Source organism: Nuphar pumila, chromosome 16, assembly GCF_984573655.1.
Source record: "Nuphar pumila chromosome 16, dmNupPumi1.hap1.1, whole genome shotgun sequence".
Taxonomy (NCBI): domain Eukaryota; kingdom Viridiplantae; phylum Streptophyta; class Magnoliopsida; order Nymphaeales; family Nymphaeaceae; genus Nuphar; species Nuphar pumila.
The window spans coordinates 4,175,734-4,201,780 of record NC_143264.1 but is presented as its reverse complement, the minus strand read 5'-3'; the positions used below and the strand labels follow the sequence as shown (position 1 = coordinate 4,201,780).

The 26,047-nt window shown below is 35.2% G+C and overlaps 1 protein-coding gene across 2 annotated transcripts in view; it reads right to left on the bottom strand.

Moving 5' to 3' along the window:
• LOC149812718 (zinc ion binding protein) overlaps window positions 1–26,047 on the bottom strand; it is a 34,523-nt gene that overhangs the window by 7,959 nt on the left and 517 nt on the right. For both annotated transcript variants that reach the window (XM_089990810.1, XM_089990811.1), the window contains exons 2-6: window positions 23,297–23,565; window positions 22,952–23,183; window positions 22,667–22,812; window positions 21,777–21,864; window positions 21,520–21,666 (exon numbers count right to left, since the gene is read on the bottom strand). In XM_089990810.1, the coding sequence (XP_089846936.1) occupies window positions 21,520–21,666; window positions 21,777–21,864; window positions 22,667–22,812; window positions 22,952–23,183; window positions 23,297–23,553 (870 nt within the window). In that variant the 5' untranslated portion in view covers window positions 23,554–23,565. The remainder of the gene's footprint in view (window positions 1–21,519; window positions 21,667–21,776; window positions 21,865–22,666; window positions 22,813–22,951; window positions 23,184–23,296; window positions 23,566–26,047) is intronic.

Genomic DNA, 26,047 nt, shown 5'->3' with positions numbered 1-26,047 from the left:
TATATATATATATATATGTATATACATATGCATATATATTATCTTTATTTAATTCTTTTTTATTGTTGTAGTTAACTACAATTGACTAGCCATTAGACTAGGTCTAATGGCTAGATGATCTAGCCATTAGAAGTTAGAACTAGTCTAATCCCCATTGTAAATATGCATCTTGCATACATTTTGTGAAGTTAAATAAAATATTATTTGTATATTTTGTGAGCTCGTGTGCTTTTAGTGGCCTTTGGCTCATAGTGGTTGTTTGTGTTTGTCCATTTGGATACTTTGGTGGACATTTGCTCTCACTACACTACTCTCTCTCTATATATATATACATATAAAAAAAAGGTACGAATAGTTTGGAAGATCCCTCACTTCAAGTGACTGAAGCCTCTCTTCTTAGCCAATAGGCACTTCACACCTAGCCTCTTTCTTTTTCCAATGCACTACTCTCTTCTTTCTATTATTTACTTATCCAGTTAACCCACATTAACCCTTTTCTGTTTTTCTCTCACATTTATTCACATAACTGTGCACATCTGTCTCTCTCTCTCTCCATAAGCAACCCCTCTTCCCAATGCTTCTTTGTTCTCTGTCCATTGTCCCTCTCTCTTCTTTCTCATTTACTCACTCTACACACACTACCTAATTATAAGGATCAGCATTACATAAAATCCTTTTAGACTCTTCGAATACTAATCCTCTCAATTCTCCATGTATTTATCATCACTACTTCTATCCCTTTGAATAGTGAGACTCTCAATATCTCTCTAGAAACCTCCATAAGACTTATTAAAGGACAATGCATTTATCATCAATACTTTGACCCTTTGAATCTAGAGCATTTCAATATAGCTCTTAGAAACCTCCCTAAATCGGCCCACAAGGCAAAATAAGCTTTCCTGATTCCTGACCTCTATACTTTTGGTTTCCCTCAATAGCCACCTAGTTTTCGGTTGCCAAACAGAGGGCCTGTATGGGTGAAAATATGTGGTAAGTTCATGATTTGGTTTAATAAGATTTATTCAGATTTATTTTCTCAATTTTTGGAAGTTAAATGCAACAGAATTGTTTAGTTTATATTTGTTTGTCCATTCACTTGTTTGTTCAGGTCGACAATAGAAATGCATACGGATCAAAATGTTGTTGCGATGACAGTAAGATTTGTATATTAATGCAATACAATATCGGCATTTTATAGCCATTGTCGTCGTCGTTCTCAACATGAATAATTTTTTTACTGTTCTCTTGCTTTCTTGAAGGTTTAAGAAAGATATTGAATTCTGAAGTAGGCTCCTACTATTTTCCTTTTTGTACAAAATTGTTTTCTTATTTTCGTTTCAGTAACCTTGTTAGAATTCTGTATTATGTCTTTCCTTTTTTCTTTATTTTGTTCTTATTTTCTTCCTCTTATTTCTGCGACTTCTACAGTTGGCTAGATAAACATACCTGGGCACATTGCAGAAAAAAAGAATGCAGTATCCCTACATTTTTTGACATTTGGGTGCACCCAAACAACTCCGATTGCTACCCGTTCTCAGCAATATTATCATGCTTATGCAGAACCATCTAACCTCCTCTTTGAGAGGTTTAATGTCTTGTATCCTCCTCTCATGTGCAGTTGTGGTTTGAGATTAAGATAGTTTTTATTCTCATGTTAAACGATATTCTTTCTAGTCATCATACTGATGGAGATTGGACCAAGGTTGCCAGACTAGGAAGCGAAAGCGGGAAACGATACAGGAAGCGGAAGCGAGAAGCGATGCATTTTAAAATATATAGGAAGCGGGAAGCGAGAAAAAAAAAGAAATATAAGAATTGAATGAGAATCAAAATAAAACACAAATAAAAACTAAAATAAAAGTGACTAATATTAAATTTCATGATTTTTTAGTGTAAGAATTAATTTTTTAACAAAATCTAAAAATGATAACTACCAAGTACCAATTTAGCGAAAGCACATGGAAGTGAGTGAGAAGAGTCAGAGAAAACACATAAAAAGCATGAAAAGTTGAGTAACAGAACGTATAATAAGAATAAATGAAGCATGTGGAAAGCATAGGAGAAGCGTGGGAGAATCGAGGTTCTCATCAAGTTTCGAAAGCGAGGAGTATCGTGCTTCCGAAGCGAGTTTCCGGGAAGCGAGCTTCCCACCTATCTAAGAAGCTTCCGGTAACTCTGGATTGGACCCACTGCCACCATGAAAATGCGTTTTTTGGGTGCAGGATACCTTGCAATAGGACCAAGTGTGGTACACATAAGACCTACATGACTTCAATGACAAGATATTATGTAGTGTCTTTGTCAATAAGAACATTTCATGTGTATATATACATGTTTTTATAGGTCTACGATTGCATGTTTGTAGTTTGCACATTGCATCTTTGAATAGTGTTTGACATTCGATTGTGGGGATGTGAGGTTTTACCATGTAGGTATTGCATCTTTGTGCTTTCATAACCCTTGTCACGTCTCATAGGTTAGTTGTGGTTGTCTTTCTTGCAAAAAATTACGCAATGGTGTCAATGATATAGAATTTTACGGTGATAAGTATATCAATCCGGTAAGGCTTATAAAATTTCATACCATATTTGGGTCTTCACTTGAATTCTTGCAGTTTTTGATGTAAAGATTTTAGAAAATTAATATCTTCAGTGTTGGCCATGTTTGGATCTAGACTTGGTACCAATATCCTAAAGACATATTTGAGTTTGGATCCACCTGGTTCTGATGTAGGTATAGCCTATCAACAGCCCTAATTACCATTGTTTCCATCCTTTGTACGCTTAAAACAAATATCTAGAACCACTATAGAAATCTATTTAATCAATTTCAGTTCATTTAAACATTTTGTTAATAATGTCTATTATAGTTTCACAATTTTATGCATAGAAGTAACTAACATCAATGACTACCCTTTGAAATGGTCACTTTATCAATAAAAAAATTATTTGTAGGCTATATAATATTCGGTGGTCTCACATGTGAACTTAGTGCAAATTCCTGAAAATTAATATACCTTCCGTGCATTTGCACGAGTTTTGTACTAGTATATATATCGTAGGGGGGTATAGCTGCCTACTCTGATTTGTGCCTACCGCCAGCCTACCGGGCTTCTAAAGTTTTTTTTTTCAATGTTTATCGCAAATCTGACCACACAGATGTGTTCTACATACTTGACTTAATAGGAACAGACTCTTGGGTCGTCCAATTCAAATACATGGGTAGGTTTTTATAAGGTTTGAAAATCGACAGTCTACAATTTTTATAAATATTCAAGCTTAAAAAATCACATTTTCTCACTGAAAAAACTCGATCAAAGTGTTATTTTCTAGCAAATCGACTATGCCAAACACATCTGCAGGGTCAAATTTGCGAAAAACACCCCAGGCTCATGATAGGCGTTAAGATGTATGTATATAATATTATAATGTATATATACATTATATATATATTTATCACTGTAATAGGTAAATACCCTTCATGGGTATTTTTGTCTTTTTCTTATGTAATAGGTTTTGTCCTCTAGGGACAAATTTTCCTTTTTTTCTTTATTTTTATTTTTTATTGTCTTTATCCCAAAGACCAAGGATATTAAGGTCTTTTGCTCTTAAGAGTCGTTGGAAGCACCCCAACGATTTTATGGGAGCTCCCTTTTGGCTCTTCCTTTGTGTATATAAGGGACCTCTTGTCCCCATGTTATGTAACGTTTCTCTTAAGCATTCATGCTCAATAAGATGAATATTTTTATGTTCCTCTCTTTAATTCTTTGATGTCTTGAATACACTTAGTGCTTGTGTAGTGCCTTTGAATTCTTGTATTGTCCCTTAGTTGGACTTGTGTATGTACACGTTGAAATGAAATGAGGATCTTCCAAACACGAACTAAGATCCGTAAGAAAGAGTGTCTTAAAAGGACACTTAAGCATAACCCTTAAAAGGTATAAAAGAAAACAAAAAGAATAAAATATATTCTTTATTGAAGCTGGAGAACATAATGCTTAAGAAGCATTGGAATAATATTACAAGAAAGGCTGCACCTGTAAGTTTTTCACATGTATAGAGAAAAGAGAGAGACGAAGAAAGAAGCAAAAACTTTGCCTGTCACGATTTCTATCTTGAAATCATGACCTAAACAGTGCTTTTATAATGTTACAACACTGAGATATGGATCCGGGTCTGGTGTATCCAGACCCGACAGTCTAGGAGTGTTATAATACAGAAGTATGGATATGTATGGATCCGGGTCGGATCCTTTTTCACCCCCCCTCAAGTTGATCATGGTTTTGGACCTTGAACAACTTGCCTTTAAGCATCCAAAAACGATCCTTTGTTAACCCTTTGGTAAATAGATCTGCAACTTGTCTTTCAGTATTGACGAACTCAGGCTCAATCTCTTTCTTCAACCTTCTGTCTCACAAAATGTTGGTCAATCTGAATGTGCTTAGCACGACTGTGATATACTGGATTGAATGACATGTTGATAGCACTTTGGTTGTCACATAGCAAGGTAGTGTGGGAGATCTTTTCTCCTACTTCAGTTAGTAGATGCCTGATCCATGTGGCTTCGGCAGTAGCAGCAGCCATAGATCTATACTCAGCCTCAGTGTTTGATCTAGCGATGGCCTTTTGTTTTCTACTGCTCCAAGAGACTAAATTTTTTTCAATGAAAACGCAATATCCTGATGTAAATCTTCGTTCATCAGGATCTCCTGCACAGTCTGCATCACAATATACAGTGAGTCTGTGCTCATCTTTGCCATATGACTGTGGTGAATATATCAATCCATCTCCAATGGTCCCTTTGAGATATCTAAGTATCCTCTTGACCGCTTCCAGTCCAGTACGTGGCGCATGCATAAATTGAGACACTTGATTGACTGAATAAACAATATCAGGCCTGGTGAATGTGAGGTATTGTAACATTCCTATTATGCTTCGATACCTGGTGGGATCATCACACAAATCTTCATCCTGAGCGCTAAGTTTTTGATGAAGCACACTCGGAGTTCCCAGAGCTTTGCAGTCTTGCATGCCTGCCTTGCTGAGAACGTCTACGGTGTACTTGTGCTGAGTGAGTGTCAAGCCATGAGCCTAGTTATCAACTTCTACACCAAGGAAATAACGTAGAATTTCAAGATCTTTCATTTTGAACCTCTGACCTAGTAAGTCTTTTACTTCTTGGACGTGGGTCGCAGAGTTTCCGGTGATGACAATATCATCGACATAAATTAATAACAGAGTGCTCACAGTCTGACTTCTAAAAATAAATAATGAGTGGTCCAGCATGGAACGTGAAAATCCATGTTTCTGAATCTCTAGCGAGAAGCTATCAAACCATGAGCGAGATGCTTGCTTCAGACCATAGATAGCTCTTTTTAACCTGCACACATGAGTTTTACAATTTTGTTCTTGATACCCAGGGGGTTGCTCCATGTATACTTCTTCATTTAAGTCCTCATGCAAGAATGCATTTTTCACATCAAGCTGACTCAACTTCCATCCATGTTCAACAGCCAGGGAAATAATAATTCGAATTGTTCCCATTCTTACAACCGGACTGAAGGTCTCATCATAGTCTTGCCCTGCTTCTTGAGTGAATCATTTTGCCACAAGTCTTGCCTTGTATCGTTCAATGGTTCCATCTGGCTTGTACTTTATTTTGTAGACCCATTTACATCCGACAATATTTTTGTCAGGTGGTCTGAAAACAACTTCTCAGGTTCTACATTCATGCAAGGCTTGCATTTCATCATTCATGGCTTCTACCCACTTGGTAGAAGTGGCTGCCTGGTAGTACATGATGGGCTCATCTTCCTTATTGAGAGCAGTTAAGAAGAGTTGAAGATCTAATGAGAAGTTGTTATAGCTAACCCACCTGTCAATGGGATGTCGTATGCGGTTTGATTTTCTGACCTCAAGAGTATGAGAAGGTGTCGGATTGCCGACTGAGACATGATCTGAATGGCTTGATGTTGTCGGTCTCTGTCTAGAATAGACAATGCCTTTGTATCTGCCCGGTACTTCTTCTGCATTCTGTGATCCCGACATTCCAGTGTCTTTAAAACTCTCTTCTTCTTGCTGCACGCAATCTGAGGAGCATGCTTCATTGGAGTCAGCAAAAAGTTCTGAACTCAACCAAGGATAGTAAACTTCAGTTGGCATATTCGTTGCATCAGCTCCATCATCAAAATTTTGTTCATCAAAGACAACATTTCTTGAGATTCTGATACGTTTGTTGGTGGCATCATAACACCTATATCCTTTGTAGTCATCTGCATATCCTACAAACCTACATTTTTGGGCTTTGTCCTGAAACTTGTTTCTCAGAGACTGATCAATATGCACATAGCAAACACAATCAAGGACACGCAAATCATGATAACTAGGATGAGCTCCAAAAAGACAGTGATAAGGAGACTTATTTTCCAGAACAACCATGGGCAGTCTATTTATCACATGCACGGTAGAATGAAAGGCTTCTGTCCATAGGTTGATAGGAAGATTACTGTCATGAAGCATACTCATGGCACTTTCAACGTTATGTCTATGTTTTTGTTCAGCAATCCCATTCTGTTGAGGAGTGTGGGGGCAGGACACCCTTCTTCCTATTCTATTATTTCGAAGAAAAGAAACAAAATCACGGGATGAGAATTCCCCACCTCCATCACATTGAAAAAATTGAATGGACTCAGAAAATTGATTTTTGACCAAGGAAAGAAAATTTTGAAACAAAGAGAAGACTTCCGACTTATTCTTTATGAAATATATCCAAGTGTATCGAGAATAACTATCAACAAAGAATAGATAGTATCTGCTCCCAGATCAAGAGACAATTGGGGCGGGTCCCCATACATCAGAACAAATAATCTCAAAAGGTTTTGAAGCTCTCTTATTAATGGAATGGAAAGGCAATACATGACTCTTACATGAAAGACTACTAGAACACTTATGACTGCTCTCATTCCCATTGAGACTTTCTTTTGGAATGAGATTATTAGAGACAAGTTTCTCAATAAAATGACTCCCACAATGTCCTAACCGACTATGCCATAAGAATGGCTTATTACATTCAGAGATACTAAAAACACTGGCAGAAGAGGATGAACACGACTCTAACGAAGGCTTCGAATTCAGATGAGCAGGGCGGATAGCATGACATGGAGCTTCTTCAAAGACATACATATTGCCTCGTCTTTTTCCTTCAGCGAATGTTTCCCTCGTGCGTAGGTCATTGACCTGCACAGAGAAGGGAGTAAATTCAACTGAAGCATTATTATCATCAATAAGCTTGGAGACAGAGACAATGTTTTTCTTAATGTCAGGAGCATGAAGAACGTCAGAAAGAGTAAGAGTGGAATGTGACATGGGAATGACAGTTTTTCCAACATGAGAAACAGGATGGTGGGATCCATCTCCAGTGACAATCTTACTTTTTCCAAAATAAGGAATAGGATTAGAAATCTTACCTGCATCACATGTCCCATGAGTCGTTGCTCCTGAGTCGACAAACCAAGTGCCTTCATCACTCTGCTTCAATTTCAACTCTGACAAGGCAGATATTAGCAGATCTTTGATTTCTCCACTATCTCTGGTATTTGTGAACTTTCTTTTTGTTTCTGTCTGTGGACCCTTTCCTTTATTCTCTGGATTATGCCAACAATTCGCCTTGACATGCCCCTTTTTGTTACAAAAGAAGCAAGTGGGGATGGATCTTGATCCCTGCGTATGAGCAGACATATTTGGAGTGGGGAGCAGACCACGCCCTCCATGTCCACTTCGCCCTTATCCTCCTCGTCATCGTCCTCTACCATAAGTCACTCCTGTGGCAAAAACTTCTTAAGAATTTGTGTAAATGTGAGTTTCTTCATAGAATCCCTTCAGAGTCATTTCATACTGAATCAATTTCGCTCGTAACGCATCGAATGAAGGAAGAGCAGGAAGGCACAATAGTGAAGTGACTATCATATTGTAGTCAGATCCCAATCCACTCAGAGTTTGTTACACCATGTCATTGTCGCTTACGGCACATCTTATAACTGCAAGCTGATCTGTGATAGTCTTTATCTTGTTCAAATATTCCATGATGGTCATGGAATATTTTCTTAACAACTGAAATTCCCTTTTTAGGAAAACCATCCTTACTTGAGAAACCTGCAAATACGTCTGAACCTATGTCACACGGACTCGACTAGGGAGGTGTCGCAACCGAGTCGACACGCCTCGACACGGGTGCGGCTTCGGACACGGATCAGACTCGGTCAACACTGAGTCGGACTCGGTCAACGAGTCGAGGCCGAGTCCGTCCTTTTTTAGACTCGATCAACATTGACTGAGTCCAAAAATTGTCCCTTTTTAGGGTAAAAAACAAAAAAAAATGATCTTTTTATATATTTTTTTAAAATATATATATAGCATGAGTCTCAAACATAAGCCCCAGAAAAAAAAAATTCAGAGGGCGCTCCCGGACCCCCTTTTCTGCAAGGGCAAAAGTACAATTTGCAAAGTTTATAAAAACACTCATGCTGGTGCCAAACTTTAGAGGACAATATCTACATATATGCACACAGGATATATTATTATTATTATATATATATATATATATTTTAAATATATATATATATAGCCGAGTCCCCGTGTCCAAAATTTTTTAAATTGCGCCGCACCTGTGTCGCACCCGCACCCGCACCCATGTGACATAGGTCTGAACCAGTCGCTCCCAGAGTTGTAGCGTTGTACAATTGTCGGGAATGGCAACTAGAACTTCTTGAGACAGGGTTGAGGTGATGTATGCAACAACTGATTGATCTTTCCTTTCCCAATTGAGAAATTCTACATTTTTGACATACACGATCGAACTCGCCCCTTGATCATCTTTCTCTTCTCTCGGGACAAATTATGGTGAAACGAGAGTGGTTCCATCCAGGTGACCTAAGAGACCTTGACTCCTTATAAAAGGAATAATTTGTCTCTTCCAAATCAAGAAATTTGAGGTATTCAACTTTTCAGAAACGAGTTAGTTGAGAAAACTTGAAGAAAGATTTGATTGAGAGAGATAAGGGTCCATTTGAGAATGGAAATCAATGAGAATGTCAACCAGAGTGTTCACAAAAAGTTCAGCCCGCTTTCCTTTTTTTTTTTAAAGGATAGAGAATCACAGGTTGTCAGATTCAGGGAACTCAGTTTCTGAACCTTTTCTATACAATCCAGAAACTGAGATTAACGTGATGAAGAATGCCTTCACACGTTAAATATATCCCCTTTTTTTTTGACAAGAATAGAAATGGATAATCAAGAATTAAGTTTCACAGCATAGCAATAAAGAATCATAAAAAATATTTGAATATGCAAAGACAGACTTAGAGGAGATTGGGTAAAGGAAGGTCAAGAAAAAAATTAAGGAAAGATTCGGTGTTTCAAGTGAATCAATTCACGTGAAATACAGTCACCCACAGTCTGTGTTCACGTAAATAGGGTGCACGTGAATCGCAAATTCACCAAATATGAAACCCACGTGAATAGGGTTCACATGGATCACGATTTCACAAAGAAATGAAACCCAAGTGAGGTGTGGGTACACAGGAGATTTCAGAAAGAGGGGACGAATGAGAAAAGAGGGGAGGAAATGGAGAGGAACAGAAGAAAAGGGAGAGGGAAACGAAAAACCTTGATTTTTCGAACTTGAGAGAGGAACGAAAGACCTCGATTTAATAGAACGTCACTCTTGCCGGAATCCTTTTCAGCCTTAGACGAATCTACGCTCTGATACCATGTAAGTTTTTCACCTGTATAGAGAAAAGAGAGAGATGAAGGAAGCAAAAACTTTGGCTGTCACGATTTCTATCTTGAAATCGTGACCTAAACAGTGCCTTTATAATGTTACAACACTGAAATATGGATCTGGGTCTGGTGTATCCAGACCCGACAGTCTAGGTGTGTTACAATACAAAAGTATGGATATGTATGGATCCGGGTCGGATCCTTTTTCAGCACCCCTATATATACAAGTTTGAAAAAGCGAAGAAGAGGAGAGTTCTCCTTGTAGCCATTGGAATGGTCCAACGGTTAGAAATGTAACCGTTGGACCATTCCAACAGTTACCTTTCTAGTTAAGTTCCAAGTGGAACTTAATAGATAAGGTTAGCCTAGTTCTATTAGAACTAGACACTAAAAAATACAAAAAAATACACAAAAATAAAATAAAATTACAGAAAAATATAGATATAATAATAATATTTATATTGTTATTATATCTATATGTTTTACATTTTAACACCCCCCTGAAACTTACGGTACAATGAGCAAAAGTTTGTCTAAGAGGAAGTGAAAACGAGGAGCAGCGAAAGGCTTTTTAAAGAAATCTGCTAACTGATATTCTTAAGTAACATATGACAGATCAATTGTCCCATGTAGATATTCCTCTCTGACGTAGTGACAATCCATTTTGATGTGTTTGGTGCGTTCGTGGAATGTTCTGTTACTTGCAATATAGATCGCACTTTTGTTGTCACAACACATTTGTGAAGCTTTTGTTGCTTCAGCTCTCATGCCAGCAAGCATACGTCGGAGCCAAACTACTTCCATGGTCATGGTTGTCATGGCTCTGTATTCAGCTTCGGTGGTTGATAGAGAGACCTTCTGCTGCTTTTTGCACCTCCACGAGATTAATGATTCACCTAAGAAGACACAAAAAATCAGTGGTTGAGTGTCTGTTATTGGGATCACCTCCCCAATCAGCATCAGTATATGCAATTAAATCAAGGGAGGAGGAGGAAGACAAGAAAAGTCTCCGTGAAAGAGAGAACTGGATGTATCTGATAATACGCATGACTGCTCCCATATGAACAGAGGTGAGAGCGTGCTGAAATTGACTTGCTGTGTAAACAACATGTGCTATGTCTGGTCTGGTAATGGATAGATAGGAAAGTGCCCCGACAAGCTGTCTATAAAGGGTAGGATCTACAAGAAGTTCTCCATCATCAATCTTCATTTTAACATTGACAACTTCTGGAGTATACTTTCTTGTCATCAGTAATACCAGACCTGGAAACAATGTTAAAAGCAAATTTAGTTTGGGACAATAAGTATCCTCTAGGGGAATAGGTAACTTCAATGCCTAAAAAATATCTCAATAAGCCTAAATCAATCATTTCAAAGTGAGATTTAAGAAGTGTTTTGATAGTTTTAACTCCCGGTTTATCACTTCCGGTGAAGATCATATCATCCACATAGAGAAGAATCATAATGATTCCTTTATCAGAATTCTTAATAAACAAAACAGTGTCAGTTAAACAAAATTGAAACCCAATATCAATCATAACACGACTAAACCTATCATACCAAGCTTTTGGTACTTGTTTAAGTCCATAGAGGGCTTTTTCTAAGTGAAGGACTTTACCCTTAGAAATATTGAGACCTGGAGCGAGTTCCATGTATACTTCTTCAACTAGCTTTTCATTTAGAAATGCATTTTTGACATCCATTTGGAAGATGGACCATTTCTTGACGGAGGCTAAGGCAATTAAAGTTCTGACTGTTGTCATACAAGCCACAGGGGCAAAGGTTTCTTCATAATCAATGCCATATTCTTGGGCATACCCTTTGGCTACTAATCGGGCTTTATATCTTTCAAGAGTGTCATCACTCTTGGTTTTAATTTTATAAACCCAACGACATCCTATAGTTTTCTTGCCTGGAGGAAGATCTTGAATATTCCATGTAGAAGCCTTTTCGAGTGTATCTAATTCAGCTTTCATGACTTCTATCCATTTGACATCATTTTTTGCTTGAAGATATGTAGATGGTTCTTCATATGAGTGAATTAATGCAATGATTGCCCTATACGTAGGTGAGAAGGACTCGTATGATACAAACTTTCTTGGAGGCCTCAAGACTCGGGATGACCGTCTAGTTGGAATGTCAGAATATCTTTCAAGTGCACATGGAAGATTAGGCTCTCGTCGCGTGGAATACTGTATACTAGTGTCTCTATGAACTTCTTCATTGTCAACATTATGATCAAGATCAATAATTCGTTGATCATTATCAAAGTTATAGTCAATATCATATTTATCAGATTTTGATGTCAGATCTAACAAAAAAGAGTACTAAGTGACTTTTTTTTGTTTTTCAAAATCAAAGAAGCTCTCCTTTTCGAGAAAGGAAACATTTCTAGACACATATAATCTATTATTTTTGAGGTCAAAACACCTATAACCTTTTTTATTTTCAGCATACCCTAAAAAGGCACAGGGAATCGCACGAGGAGAAAGTTTATCATTTTTGTCGGTAAATATGAAACACTTGCATCCAAATATTCTCAGTCTAGAGTAATCTGGATAAACGTTCATAAGTTTTTCAATGACAGTTATATTTTGCAAAAAAAAGTATGGCATCCTATTAATCAGATAGTTGGCAGTTAAGGCAGCTTCTGCCCAGAAATCTTTCGGGACTTGATTTGCTATTAATAAAGTCTTAGTGGTTTCCATAATATGGCGATGTTTACGTTCTGGCAGCCCATTTGGTTGAGGTGTATATGGACATGACCTTTGATGTGTGATGCCATGTAAATTAAGATAATTTTTAAAATCTGTGGATAAAAATTTTCCCCCTGAATCTGTGCGAAAAATAGTAATATCATTTTGAAACTTGTTTTTAGCCATATTATGAAATGTTTGAAAGTATGAAAATACTTCAGACTTATGTTTAAGAAAGTAAATCCACGTATGTCGGGAAAAATCATCGACAAAAATAACGTAATAAGCAAGTCCTCCTTTAGAAATTACTGGTGCAGGACCCCAAACATCCAAGTGTACCAATTCAAGTGGTCTTGAAGAGATAAAAGTTTTGTTCTGAAATGATAATCTTTTCATTTTGCCAAGAATACAATCTTTACAATCAAATTATTCAGAGTTACAAAATTTTGCCTAGATTTGGAAAATGTTGGATTTTGGCTATACGTGGATGACCAAGTCTTTTATGCCACAGTTCCAACTCAACTTTCTAAATGTTATAACAACAGGCATTCTTCAGCATTTCCAAAAAATCCATGTAATAGAGTCCTCTATGGCCTTCCCCAATCAGCTTTCCTGACTGGCGATCCTGAACTCAACAACCATGAGAAGAAAAGGAAATATTACATCCATAATCAGATATTTGAGATACAGATAAAAGATTTAAATTTAATTTGGGAATATATCTAACTTCTGTAATAGAAAATTTCTTAGTTTTATGATTTTTTTCAAAATTTCATATTCCTTCTATTTCAAGAGAAGTTCCATCAACTGTAAAAACTTTTGACTCACTTGTTTTATTTTTAACACATTTGGATAGACTTTGATTATTTAGGGTCATATGGAAAGAAGCACCAGAGTCAAGGAGCCAAGGAAAGTTACCTAGATCGAAAAAAGATGAGGCAGTTGCGTCAGTTGAAGCTTCAGATGAAGAGGATGCTCCTTTGATGAGAGATTTGAGAATCTCCATTAGTTGAGCCATGGAAACCGGTGCATCGTGATCTTTGGGCTCCGATCCAACAATCGCAGCTCTTTTCTCTCTCAGCTCCTTAAGCTTGGGACATTGTGGCCTGTAGCGTCCAGCTTCATGACAATTATGGCAAATAACCTTTTTCTTGTCATAGTCACCACTTTGTCAGTTAAAATAAGGAGGTCTATAAGATCATACATGATTCCCCGATCTAAATACAGCTAGCACAGAATCATCTTCAGTCTTTGGAGTATTCTTTTTTATTTTGTTTTCCTCCATAGTTAATTCCTCTATAGTATTGACAATAGAGGAAACTTTTCCTTGATGAATAAGGGCCGACTTAGTCGACTCGAATTCTGGTCTTAGACCATTTACAAATTGATAAAAGTGCTTCATGTCAAGTTGCTTTTGCCGGAGCTCAATGTCCTCGGGACAATTCCATTTTGGCTCTAAAATAGCCAATTCACCCCAAAGTTTTGATAGTTCATTATAGTATTCACGTATAGTTTTATCACTTTGGGTCATTGATCTCACTCTTTCTTGAAGATTGCACACATGTGTAATATCTTTGAGGGAATACATATTCTTGAGATATTCCCATGCCTTATCGGCATGCTCAAACTTGGCAAGACTAGAGCATTTCTTTATGTCAACACTACTAATTAGCCATAACATAATTTTAGCATGCGCTATTCGTCATTCCTTCCAACTTTTTCAAAGTTGGCTAAGGCTTTGCTTTTCTCCTCTTCGGTTAAGAGAATTTCTTTATCACCTTCCATTTTGGTGAGGACAAGTTTAGGTTCCGAATCGGAACCATCTAGTATGCCCCATAATCCTTTTCCCCATATGTGGTGCTTCATTATTGAAGCCCACATTACATAATTTGTGTCGTTTAGCTTCATGGGTATGATGGTGATTTTATCTTGATCATCCATCTTTTCCAAAGGTGATAAAAGGAGAAAGAAAAAGAAATAAAGAGGAAGAGAGGGTAAAAGAGAACAAACACAAGATTTTGATGCAACGAGCCTTCCTCTTTTCTCCTTCCTTCAAAGGGAGCTTCAAAGAACCCAACCAAAGTGATAAAACACCTTTATAAGCTTGGCACGAAAAACAAGGCAAGAAATTCTCACGACGTAGGATGAACCTTGCTCTGATACCATGAAATGAGGATCTTCCAAACACGAACTAAGATTCGTAAGAAAGAGTGTCTTAAAAGGACACTTAAGCATAACCCTTAAAAGGGTATAAAAGGAAACAAAAAGAATAAAATATATTCTTTATTGAAGCTGGAGAACCTAATGCTTAAGAAGCATTGGAATAATATTACAAGAGGGGTTGCACCCCTATATATACAAGTTTGAAAAAGGGAAGAAGAGGAGAGCTCTTAAGGAGCTCTCCTTGTAGCCGTTGGAATGGTCCAACGGTTAGAAATGTTACCGTTGGACCATTCCAACAGTTACCTTTCTAGTTAAGTTCCAAGTGGAACTTAACTAGATAAGGTTAGTCTAGTTCTATTAGAACTAGACACTAAAAAATACAAAAATAAATACAGAAAAATTACAAAAAAATAAAATAAAATTACAGAAAAACATAGATATAATAATAATAATTATATTATTATTATATCTATATGTTTTACATTTTAACACACGTGCACTTTGTGTTTATGATCTTATAAGCCCTTAGAGGCCCTCATTTTGTATTTCTGCATATTTCATTACATAGTATCAAAGCCAAGAAATCTTTCTTGGTATTTTATCTTTTTTGGGTCTTGGGATTCTTTGGTTTGAGTTCATGCTTCCTGAATGATTTGTGATAATTGTGTGGTATGGATTCAATGACAATTTTGACCCGGTATGTATCTTATATAATTTAGTGTTACTTGGGTTATCTATGTCATGAATCATCAAGAGAAAGCACTCATTTTTTTTATCTTTGAAAAATTAGTTGTTATCTTTGTTAAAAATTAAAATCTTTAAATATTTTTTTAAATCATTATTGGATATATTTTTATTAAATGTTTTATAAGGTTTATAATATTTGTTTGATCTTATGAAATTATATATGTGCATGCTTTTATGAGATATAATTTGATCTTAGTTTTTCAAACTCACTTTACTTAATATGTACATATATGATATAGTATTCTTGAGCATGTATTGTTGGCATTTAGATGTTTTATTTGAACTCTTCATGGTTATAAATGTCAAATCATGTTCATATTTATTATTAAACTTTGTTTTGTTTCTTTTTGAAAAATTATCAAATATTCTAAAATAATTTGAAATGGTATTATGTAGCATTTACAAGTATGGCCTTATGAGATTTTGCTCAACTTGTGTTTGAATTTTTTTTCTTTCTTTACTCTTGATGTATTCTTATGTGAAACCTAAAATACATTATGAAGTATTAAAAATTATATGTGGTTAGGACCTTAGTGATCATGCATACCTTGCTATTTTTGAATTTTGAATAAATAATTTTTATATTGATATAAGATCCTTGTGCACTTGTGATTGCCTTACATGAACGAGATTATCTATTCGTGTATAAGGTATTGAGCATAATTTTTTATGAGAACCATTTACTTTTATAAATGCCTTTTAAATATGTTTTTTTTAAAAGTTATTAAAAATAGTTATCTTATCGGGTGTTTGTCTTGTTGGCCCTTTTGCGATCCTTGTGATTGTGTTATTTTCTTAGTCTCATAGCTCTTTAATGAATATTATCTTATATGTTTTGCATGAGATTTAAATATTATATTTTTTTGCATACTTAGTTTTAATAAAATATTAATTTGAGATTTATGAGAACCATCTTTGTGTTTGGCTTTTGTGGGTGTTATAAGTGTTTCCCGCATGGTTCACTTTAGCAATTGTCCATTATTGATGGACATGCTTGTTCGTAATTGAAGACTCTTGTTGGTGGACATTTTATCTTGTAGTATGATTGTATTTTTACTAAAACTTATTTGTATCATGATACCTTACATGAGTTTTAAGTGTTATATTTCTATTGAATACTTATGATATTCTATAAAACATCATTTTTTTATATTGTGAGACGTCTGACTTGTGTAGCCCTTTGTGGGTTTTGTGAGAATGTTCCTTAGATAACATTTTTTTTATCTACTTAATATTGGTAGACGTTTTGTTTTGTAATTGAAGGCTTTATAATTGCATCACTTGAGGATTTCCTTGACTTGAAAATTTTTGTCTTATCAGTTCTTGTTCCTTAGAATGTGTCTTTCAAGGTTTTTTATTATTTGGTTTTGTAAGTCCATCACTCTTCTTTCGATGAATCCAGTATTGTTTGTTTGGCCTTATCGAAGTGAGTTGTATGCACTTTTATGTTGTTGGACCAAAGTTAGTTGTTGAGGTGAGTTATGCGTGCACATTTGTCTTCTTGTCAGTATAAATTGCCAAATGATTTGGCTTTGACTGAAGGTTGATTGACCTGTTCTATCAATGTGTTGTACCACTCATTTGTTTCTTGTGCACCTTGATGTTGTGAAGTCAGGGTTAGTCGTTGAGGTGAGTTATATGTGCACCTCATGTCATCTTATCAGTCTAGATTCCTAGGGGTTATGAGTGATGTATTGTCATTTGCCTTGAGTTTGATTGATGGTTGATTGACCTCTGAACTCATTACTGTTCAAAATCTGAGATAGTTGTTGGGGTGAGTTGTGTGTGCACCTTATGTCATCTTGTCAGGATAGGTATGTATCTAACTGGTAGGTGATTGACCTTAGTTTTTATGAGTGTGTTTTACCACTCATTTGTGTATGTGGCCATTCTTACAGGATTATATGCTTGATATCTTGATTTTCCAGTGATGGTAGTTATGTTTTTGAAATCGTAGAGTTTTGAAAGATTCTTAAAATCATTATTTTTATCCTTCTTGATGGCATTAGTTTATTTTTATTACAAGCTCTCTTACCTCTTGTGTTTTCTCCTATTATGCCTCTTATCTAAGTGTCATTATATATAGACAAGAGATGTATGTTCACTCCTTTGTATGTGTTTTAGTCCATTATTGGCATTGTGATTATACTACTGATCTAGTCACTGATACACTTAATTTTTTAGTGTCATTATATGTAGACAAGAAATGTTTATTCACACCTTTATGTATAATTTTAACCCATTGTTAGCATTATACTCTTTATCTAGTCATTGATACACTTGATTTTTTAGTGTCATTATATATAGACAAGAGATTTATTTACACCCTCGTGTATGATTTTATCCCATTGTTGGCATTATGCTCTTGTTCTAGTCGTTGATACACTTGTGTTTAAGTATCATTATATATAGATAAGAGATGTTTATACACACCTTCATGTGTATCTTTGGCCCTTTAGTGGCACGGTGATTATGCTCTTGTTCTAGTCGCTGATACACTTTATGTTTGAGGTTTGGAAGCCTAGTCAGGTGATTGCTTATGGTGGTCAAACTATTATTGAAATTTACAAAATATCACTTCTTGATATTTGTGATAATTTAAATCTCTTTATATTTTTCATAAATTAGTGTTAATTTGCAATCGTTCTCTTTGTTACGTGGGTTTTTAAAATTTCTTCTTGAAATTGCAAATCTTTTACTACTTATTTTTCCTTGTATGGAAGATGTTTATGGATAAAATTTTTGATCATTTTTTGCATACTTGTGATATTTAACAAACTCTTATTCTTTATATTGTGAGCCTTCTTGCGTGTACCCCTTTGTGGGTGTTGAGAGTGCTTCTTACGAAAACACGTGTGTGTTGTCCACTTGATACTGGACACTTTTGTTCATAATTGAAGGCTATTTGATTCTTTACATTAAAATTATGCATTTTATTGATAAAAATAGCTATTTTTATTGTCGTCTGATGTGCATTAAATATGCTTTAATTGCATGTTGGAATTGGATATATATGTGTGTTTCATATTGATTATCGTGTTCACATTATTGTAGGAATGGAGTTAATTAGCTCATTTTTTAGACCTCTTTTTTTATATGCATGATTGAAATGCTTAAGATATTATTTATGCATAATTGTTTATCACTTCTTGATGAATCATATATCTTTTAACGATCAAATTTTCTTATGGTCAATGTTATGTTTTCTTAAAAAATATGTTGATTTTATGATTATGATTCAATTTCATAAAAATTCATCCTTGAGGAATACTCCTCTTGTCTTTCTTAATAATTATTTAATGTTTCTAAAATTATTATTATTTCGTTTGAAAATTCTATTTTTGTTTTAAAATATATTGGTTTTAAAACTTTATAACTATTGAGCTAGGATATTTTCCTTGTGTACTTGGAACCTTTTGGTTTGTTCTTTCTCTGCAGGTTCTTAAAGGTGTGATGGATTGAGAAAAGAATACCTATGAAGGCGTTTCGGGATGATCACCAATAAAGACATTTAAAGACTTGTATTTGAAAAATTTTCTTATATGCCATAAAGATGGATATTTCCCTTAAAGACTCTTGAAGACTCTGATTCTCTCCTTTGATTCTTTTTTGTATTTCCAAACTTTTGGTATAACTCACCGCAAGTTTGAGGGAGGGTGTTAAAATGTATGTATATAATGTATACATACATTATATATATTCTTTTATCATTATAATATATATATAATATATATATACATTATATATATATATATTTATTTATTTATTTATTTATCACTGTAATAGGTAAATACCCTCTAAGGATATTTTCAGCTTTTCCTTGTGTAATAGGTTCTATCCTCTAGGAACAAATTTTCCTTTTTCTTTATTTTTATTTTTGTATTGTTTTTTATCCCAAAATACCAAGGATATTAAGGTCTTTTGCTCTTAAGAGTTGTTGGAAGCATCCCAATAAGTATATTTATAGTCATTGGGAGCTCCCTTTTGACTCGTCCTTTGTGTATATAAGGGACCTCTTGTCCCCATGTTATGTAATGCTTCTCTTAAGCATTCATGTTTAATAAGCTGAATATTTTTTAATATTTTTATGTTCCTCTCTTTAGTTCTTTGATGTCTTGAATGCAGTTAGTGGTTGTGTAGTGCCTTTCGGCTCTTGTATTGTCCCTTAGTTGGACATGTGTATGTGCATGTGCACTTTGTTTGTGTAGTGCCTTTCAACTCTTGTATTGTCCCAAGTTGGACATGTGTATGTGCATGTGTACTTTGTGTTTATGATCTTATTATCCCTTAGAGGCCCTTGTTTTGTATTTCTGCACATTTCATTACAATAGGCACCTACTTCCCCCTTTATTGTGATATTCTCATGATATTATAACATTATATTAAATTAGTTTTCCTGCTTTTATTTATTTTTTACATTTTAAACATGTTTTTCTTCTTTATTTTATATTTTTTTATTTCTTTTATTATTTATGTATTTTTTGTCTAAACATGATATTTTCTTACTTAATTTTGTTATTTTTTATATTTTTTAAGCCGCAATATTTTGCTAAGATGTATCACCAAACCTATAATATCACAAGAAATAGCCTCGCCGAGATATAGCCGATGTTGATATTTGTGACTATATATATATACACCACAAGGTCAAAGGTGATTACCTACACAAAATAACCATCCATCTCTTACCTTCGGTTCCAAACCAAGGGGCCATAATAAGCTGCCATATAGAAATAATTCCTCCTATATAAACATTCCCGCCGACACAAACTAACACGTATATTCTGCGAATGAAGTAACACAGACAAAAAAGATGCAGAAAGATCTTTCTGATGAATTGTAAAGATAGCTATGACTTCCCAACAAGAAATTGTGTTTTTTCTAGTTTAGTTGAGGGTTTAGGAAAGGATGCTAACCAAGAAAACAAGTTGATTCTTGGGTTAGGACTAATTAGAGTTACTAGAAGCTTCTTAGGTAGGTGGGAAGCGCGCTTCCCAGAAACTCGCTTCGGAAGGACGGTACTCCTCGCTTCCGAAACTTCATGAGAATCTTGATTCACCTACACTTCTTTTAGGCTTCCCACATGCATGGTCTACTTCTTCTAGGCTTCCCACATGCATGGTCTATACTTCCTATATATTTTTCTCATGTTTTTTATGTATTTCCTCTCACTCTTTCACTCACTTCCCATGTACTTTCTCTAAATTGGTAAACATTATTGTTAGATTTTAACAAAAAATTAACTCTTTTACTGAAAAATCATGAAATATAAGAATAATCAATTTTATTTTAGTTTTTATTTGTTTCTTGTTTGATTCCTATTCAGTTATCATATTGTTTCATTTTTTATTCCTATTTTGTTTTCAAATTGATACTTTGCTTTCTGCTTCATATAAATTTTAAAATGCTCGCTTCTCGCTTCTTGTATCGTTTCTCCCTTCCACTTCCTAATTTGGCAACCTTGGGACTAATACCTCAAATGGAATCAGAAGGAAAAGTTCACGCACTAGGGCCCAGCAAAGATCAGCAACAAGATCACTAGAATATACCTGATAGGCACAACCTCATTATTAATACTCCTCATGTTGGCTGAAGACACCATCATATCTGTCCCTCCTCTCAATTCCTCCACAGAAAGACCTGGTTTGAATATCCCAAGAAACATTTACAGCACTCGATTACTTTTAACAGCTATTCCCATCCATAGATGGTGGGCGAGTGAGTGGATAGATGTGTGATCACAGCAATATGCTTCATAAGCATCCAATTCATTTTTAAGTTTGATGTTTAGGACGACGAACATGCAACAGAATAAAACTAAAAAGGCATCAATGGACTATCCCAATAAAGTAGAGGCAGATTCTAAAGAGTCAACCATGTCCTCACAACTCCACCATCATTGTTAACTCAAGGTCATGCTCCATGAGCAAGATAAGATAAAGATCTGCAGATAAAGAACACAGGCACAGAGCAGCAGCCACAAGGTCAACATAGGATCATTGAAAAGAAAGCAGTGACATGACACAGTGGATGGCCAAATAGCTCAGCACAACAGATTCACTTTAGTTTCTCTAACATTAAAAAAAAAAGAATATGGTGAGTTGTATTGAAAATTTTGAGCAAGCAAAACTCCTTACCTGAGATGGCATCTTGGACTGATTTTTAACTGCATTTCGACGAACGTCCAGAGCCCGGGAGTAATAATTTCTGGCTGCTTCTAGATCTCCATCATAGTACTTAAGATCACCAATCTTGTTGAGTGACACAGAAAGAGTGTGCATCACCTAATTAACAGGACAACCAATGGGAACTGGATTCATGGAACCATTCAACAAAGTAGAATGAAACTTGAGAAAGTTTTGGCCGCAAGGGTACAGGCACATCTCTTACCAACCTCTAGATCATCAACATTCAGTTTAGCAAGGAACTCAACACTTTCTTCAAAATAGTTGACTGCTGAATGAGCATCCCCCAGTGCTCGGCTGCAACACATTAGAACAAGCAGCAGGATAACATACTTAGAAAACAAATATATGAAAATTCATACAGAATCTTCATGAAGGAGCAAGGTCTTATGATCAATCAAATAATGGCAGGCAATTTTCAAGTACAAACAGAATTGATGGGAGCAACTTGATCAATTGAAAGAAAAAGGAAAGATTCGTAGTAGTCCAACAGAAAGACATGGATAATGAAAACCAAAAAGATACTGACAAAGAACAACCTCTCCAAGAAATAATGAGATGGGTCATATCAAAACCAAAACCATTACAGCTGCTTCTTGGAAAGCAACTACAGAAATTAAGGTAACCTAAATCAAACTGTACACATGGTGGCTACAGTATTCAAGTAAAGAGTTGCTTCTCACAAATAAGCAAAGGTATTTCAGGCCAAAAGTAGTCTCATTAAAACAATTATAGATATAAACAAATATACTTCAAAATAGAATTGTTTGAAGCTTTGGAACTACAAATATTCATGTTTCCGAACATATTTCGTTCATGGAACTGAATGGCCATTCGATTAACCTACTATCAACTTTTTAAATTACACGAAATATGGAACTGTTCCAGAGGAAAGAAGAGGATAAAGCATTATAGGTGCATTAATCATACTTTTTCCTCAATTACTGTAGAATATGAAGCCGTAGGTCAAAACAAAAAGCCTGATTCCTGGGAGTTGCCATTGGTTCATAAACCCAAAAAAATCTTATTTAATGCATACATTTTTTTAGGTATGCTGGCTTTGTACCAAGACACAAGAAAAAAGAGTAAACAATAGAACCTGCAATCACCAAGCATGCCAAGGACTGCTCCAAGTTGTGTGCACAATTCTGAAGTATTCCCCACCCTTTGTATTTGCTCTCGTATATCTTCTACACAGAGAGAAAGCCTCGATTTTGCACTTTCTATGTTTTGGGCCCGAAATGCCTGTGGAGCAACAAACAGTTATACACAATCAATTGCAGAACCTACATGAACATGGAACAGCTTTGAGGAAGACAATATAACTAGCTAAGGCTTGACTGCCTCCCACAGGAACATCATCATAACTCTCCTCAAAACTCACCCTCATTGCTTGTTGCACCAAGAAAGCCCCTCTCTCCAAAGAAACATCTGCATAGATCACATTATTTGGCTGTTCTGCTTCTACTTCCTTTATATCTGATGGATGGGACCTTTTTATTCTAGCATGCCCTTCTATGAAACGATCGACCATTTCTTGAAGTTCAACATCAGGCTCAATTTTCTCTATGTCAGCTCCACAAAGTGGACAGTCCTTAAAGCGAGAAATACATGCTCTGGTTAAACAACAAAGATGATAAATAGTGAATCGGAGTAGAAAGTGACCAAGTAACATCAGCGACTCATAGAAAATTGTACAGAATGCTAAAAGATTTCTTCAGTTACTCACTTGCAGTACTTATGAGAACAAGGCAAGCATTTGCTGCTCTCAAAGAGAAGAGCTTGGCAAATCACACAGCTAAGTGGTCCCAACTTAAATGTCTGAGAATCATAACCAAAAGGACATTTCCCAGTTGGCATAGCAGAAGGTTCATTTTCATTCTTGTCAGGAGTTCCCTTTTTGTGTCTGCCTTGGCTTTCATCTATCTTTTTAGGGCAGATCTCAGTGGCACTTATCGCACTAGCAAATGGACAAACAGATGCCATACTGACCAATCACTGCTTGCATCATCAAAAACATCTTGAAGATGTCATATATGCAAAATTCAACAGTATAAACTCATGAAATTTGACAAATAAAAAACCCATCTATATTCTCATCAACAGTATAAAAAGCATGATACTGCAAGTTTGTAACAAAGTGCAACAACACACTGTCATATATGCAATCCACAACTAGTTAATAATCCTTCCTAGATGAAAATCCCAAATGGGCCTTTCGCAAATTCAACTAATCATTACTTGGATCAAATGGGGATATATGACCTAATCCAACAGTTAAAAAATGTCAGAAATAGGAATTACAATTGAAACTCATAAAGGTTAAATGTCAATTTGGAAAAAATCAAATTTAAATTGTTCTAAAGCAAAAAGTCTTGTAAAAATAAAAATAGATCACCGTGAATTCATTCTAGATGGGGATGTATCAGATAGAAACCAGTTGGGTCCACTAAGACTCTTGGACAACGACATTGTCGAAAGGTATAAGTGAACTAAGTTGGCATACATATTTTTTCCCCTTTAATAGTTCAAAATTTTGCATAGTTACCCAGATTTTTTGAAGCATGATCACAAAGTTGAACTCTGGAAATCAGGCTTTAAACTTTGATCATCTGATTTGTATCATTTAAAAATTAAAACTTTTAACTTCAAGCTCCAATTTTAAGTATAATTCAGATACATATTTGGATGGTTATCTTTTACATTTGTTTTACACATTGTTAACACTTAAAAAACGCCATACAGAAGAATACTTATCTCAGGGCAGTGGAGGATTAGGTATGAGATTGGTGGTTCAAATATTTTAATTACTCATTGCTTATTGCAATGTTAAGTATCGTTACTATGGGAAATAACAATACAATACACACTCGTAGTATCATATATGTATCATACCATATTGTACACTTTAAAAAAGGCTGAATTGTAATTTTTTTCTTTTTGGGGTTTTAAAGACCTTTAAAGGGCTGACTCACTCGTTTATATAGATGTCATTAGAGGGGTATTCACACACCCTAGGAGTCGTGATACTGATTTAGGGGCCGATCTGTGCGCAAGGGAGAGGGCTTTTGTGGTTTGCTCTAGTAAGAGTGCATTTCCACCATTTTTTCACTCAAGGAAGTGGGTTATAGTAAAAAATCTCTATTTTGTGCTTCTTATTGAGTTTTTTGGGGGCAATATGACATCAAATGATCCGGCATAGCAATGGGGCACTCAAGTAATGAGTAAAAACCGAATAAAAAACGAGTGCAACTATTGTCATACTATTTTTTAGGGTGGTATCTCTTGTTTAAAGCATCATTTAGCCAGGACACATCTCTATTTCAAAGATATATAAATTTATAAAGTTTATTTATCATTTTCATGTATTTAAAGTATTTTTATATCATACAAAACCCATCTAATTTTATTTTTTTTTTCATATCATCTTTTTACTTTTTAGGCAACTAGAAAAGTTATCCTCAAGGAGGCACAAAGAGCAATTTGATCCCATTAATTTGAAAAATTTTGAAAATTTTGAATATTAGATGCATGAGTTTAAGAAGAAGCAAATATTTTGAACGAAGAGGACATTAAGTGAATCAACATGGAAGATCACATGAGGTAGATGATGAAGAGCCCACGTACATTAAAGACGATGTGAATGTCGAAGGAGGAGAAGAAGAATAAGATAATGATGATGATGATGATTAAGGGTATACTTTTAAAAAACTTGGTTATTTAATTGATAAGTATTCATACATTTGGTTATTTTGTTTTTGTTTATGTAATATGAAAGTATGAGTCTTGCGACATGTTCTTAATTGTAATATATTTAATATTTTGCATTGTTCTTGTGAGATAGTTGATGTTTGATGATGTCTTATGTAGCTCATAGGGACATAAATGCTTCATATGTGATTTTATAGTTGTATTTTGTAAAATTCATCATTGTTTCATGTGTTGTGATTGTTTTTTGAATTTTTTCTAATTTTTCATGGTTTTTTAGAACTTTTTGAAAATTTTTATTAAAAATTTATGGTTTTTTATGATATGATACATATCTTATTTTGGGCCCGATCAATGCAGGAATACTTATAACCTTGGCTTATTGTGTTTACTTGTTTCCTATATTTATCTTCTATTTTTTCTGCTGTTTGGTGGTGCATTTCTTCCTATAAGTCGCAACATATTTGCCCCACCATAACTAATGCACATGATACTGTACCTAATTACATCTTCCTCTTTTCGCTTTCCAGCTTTCATAATAGATGAATCAGAAAATTTACAAACTTTAGGAGCACAAAGGTTACAAATTTAAGCAACGGCATTCGCAGGCTAAAGGAGTTTTTTTTTCTTGGCAAATCAGACATTGCCCATGAACAGAATTACAAGGCATTCATAATAGCCCATAAGGATCAGAACAAACAACGTTGTCTCTTGGCTTTTAATTGCATGTTGGTAGTAGTTATTATGCTAAAAACACCACTGAGAAATGTTG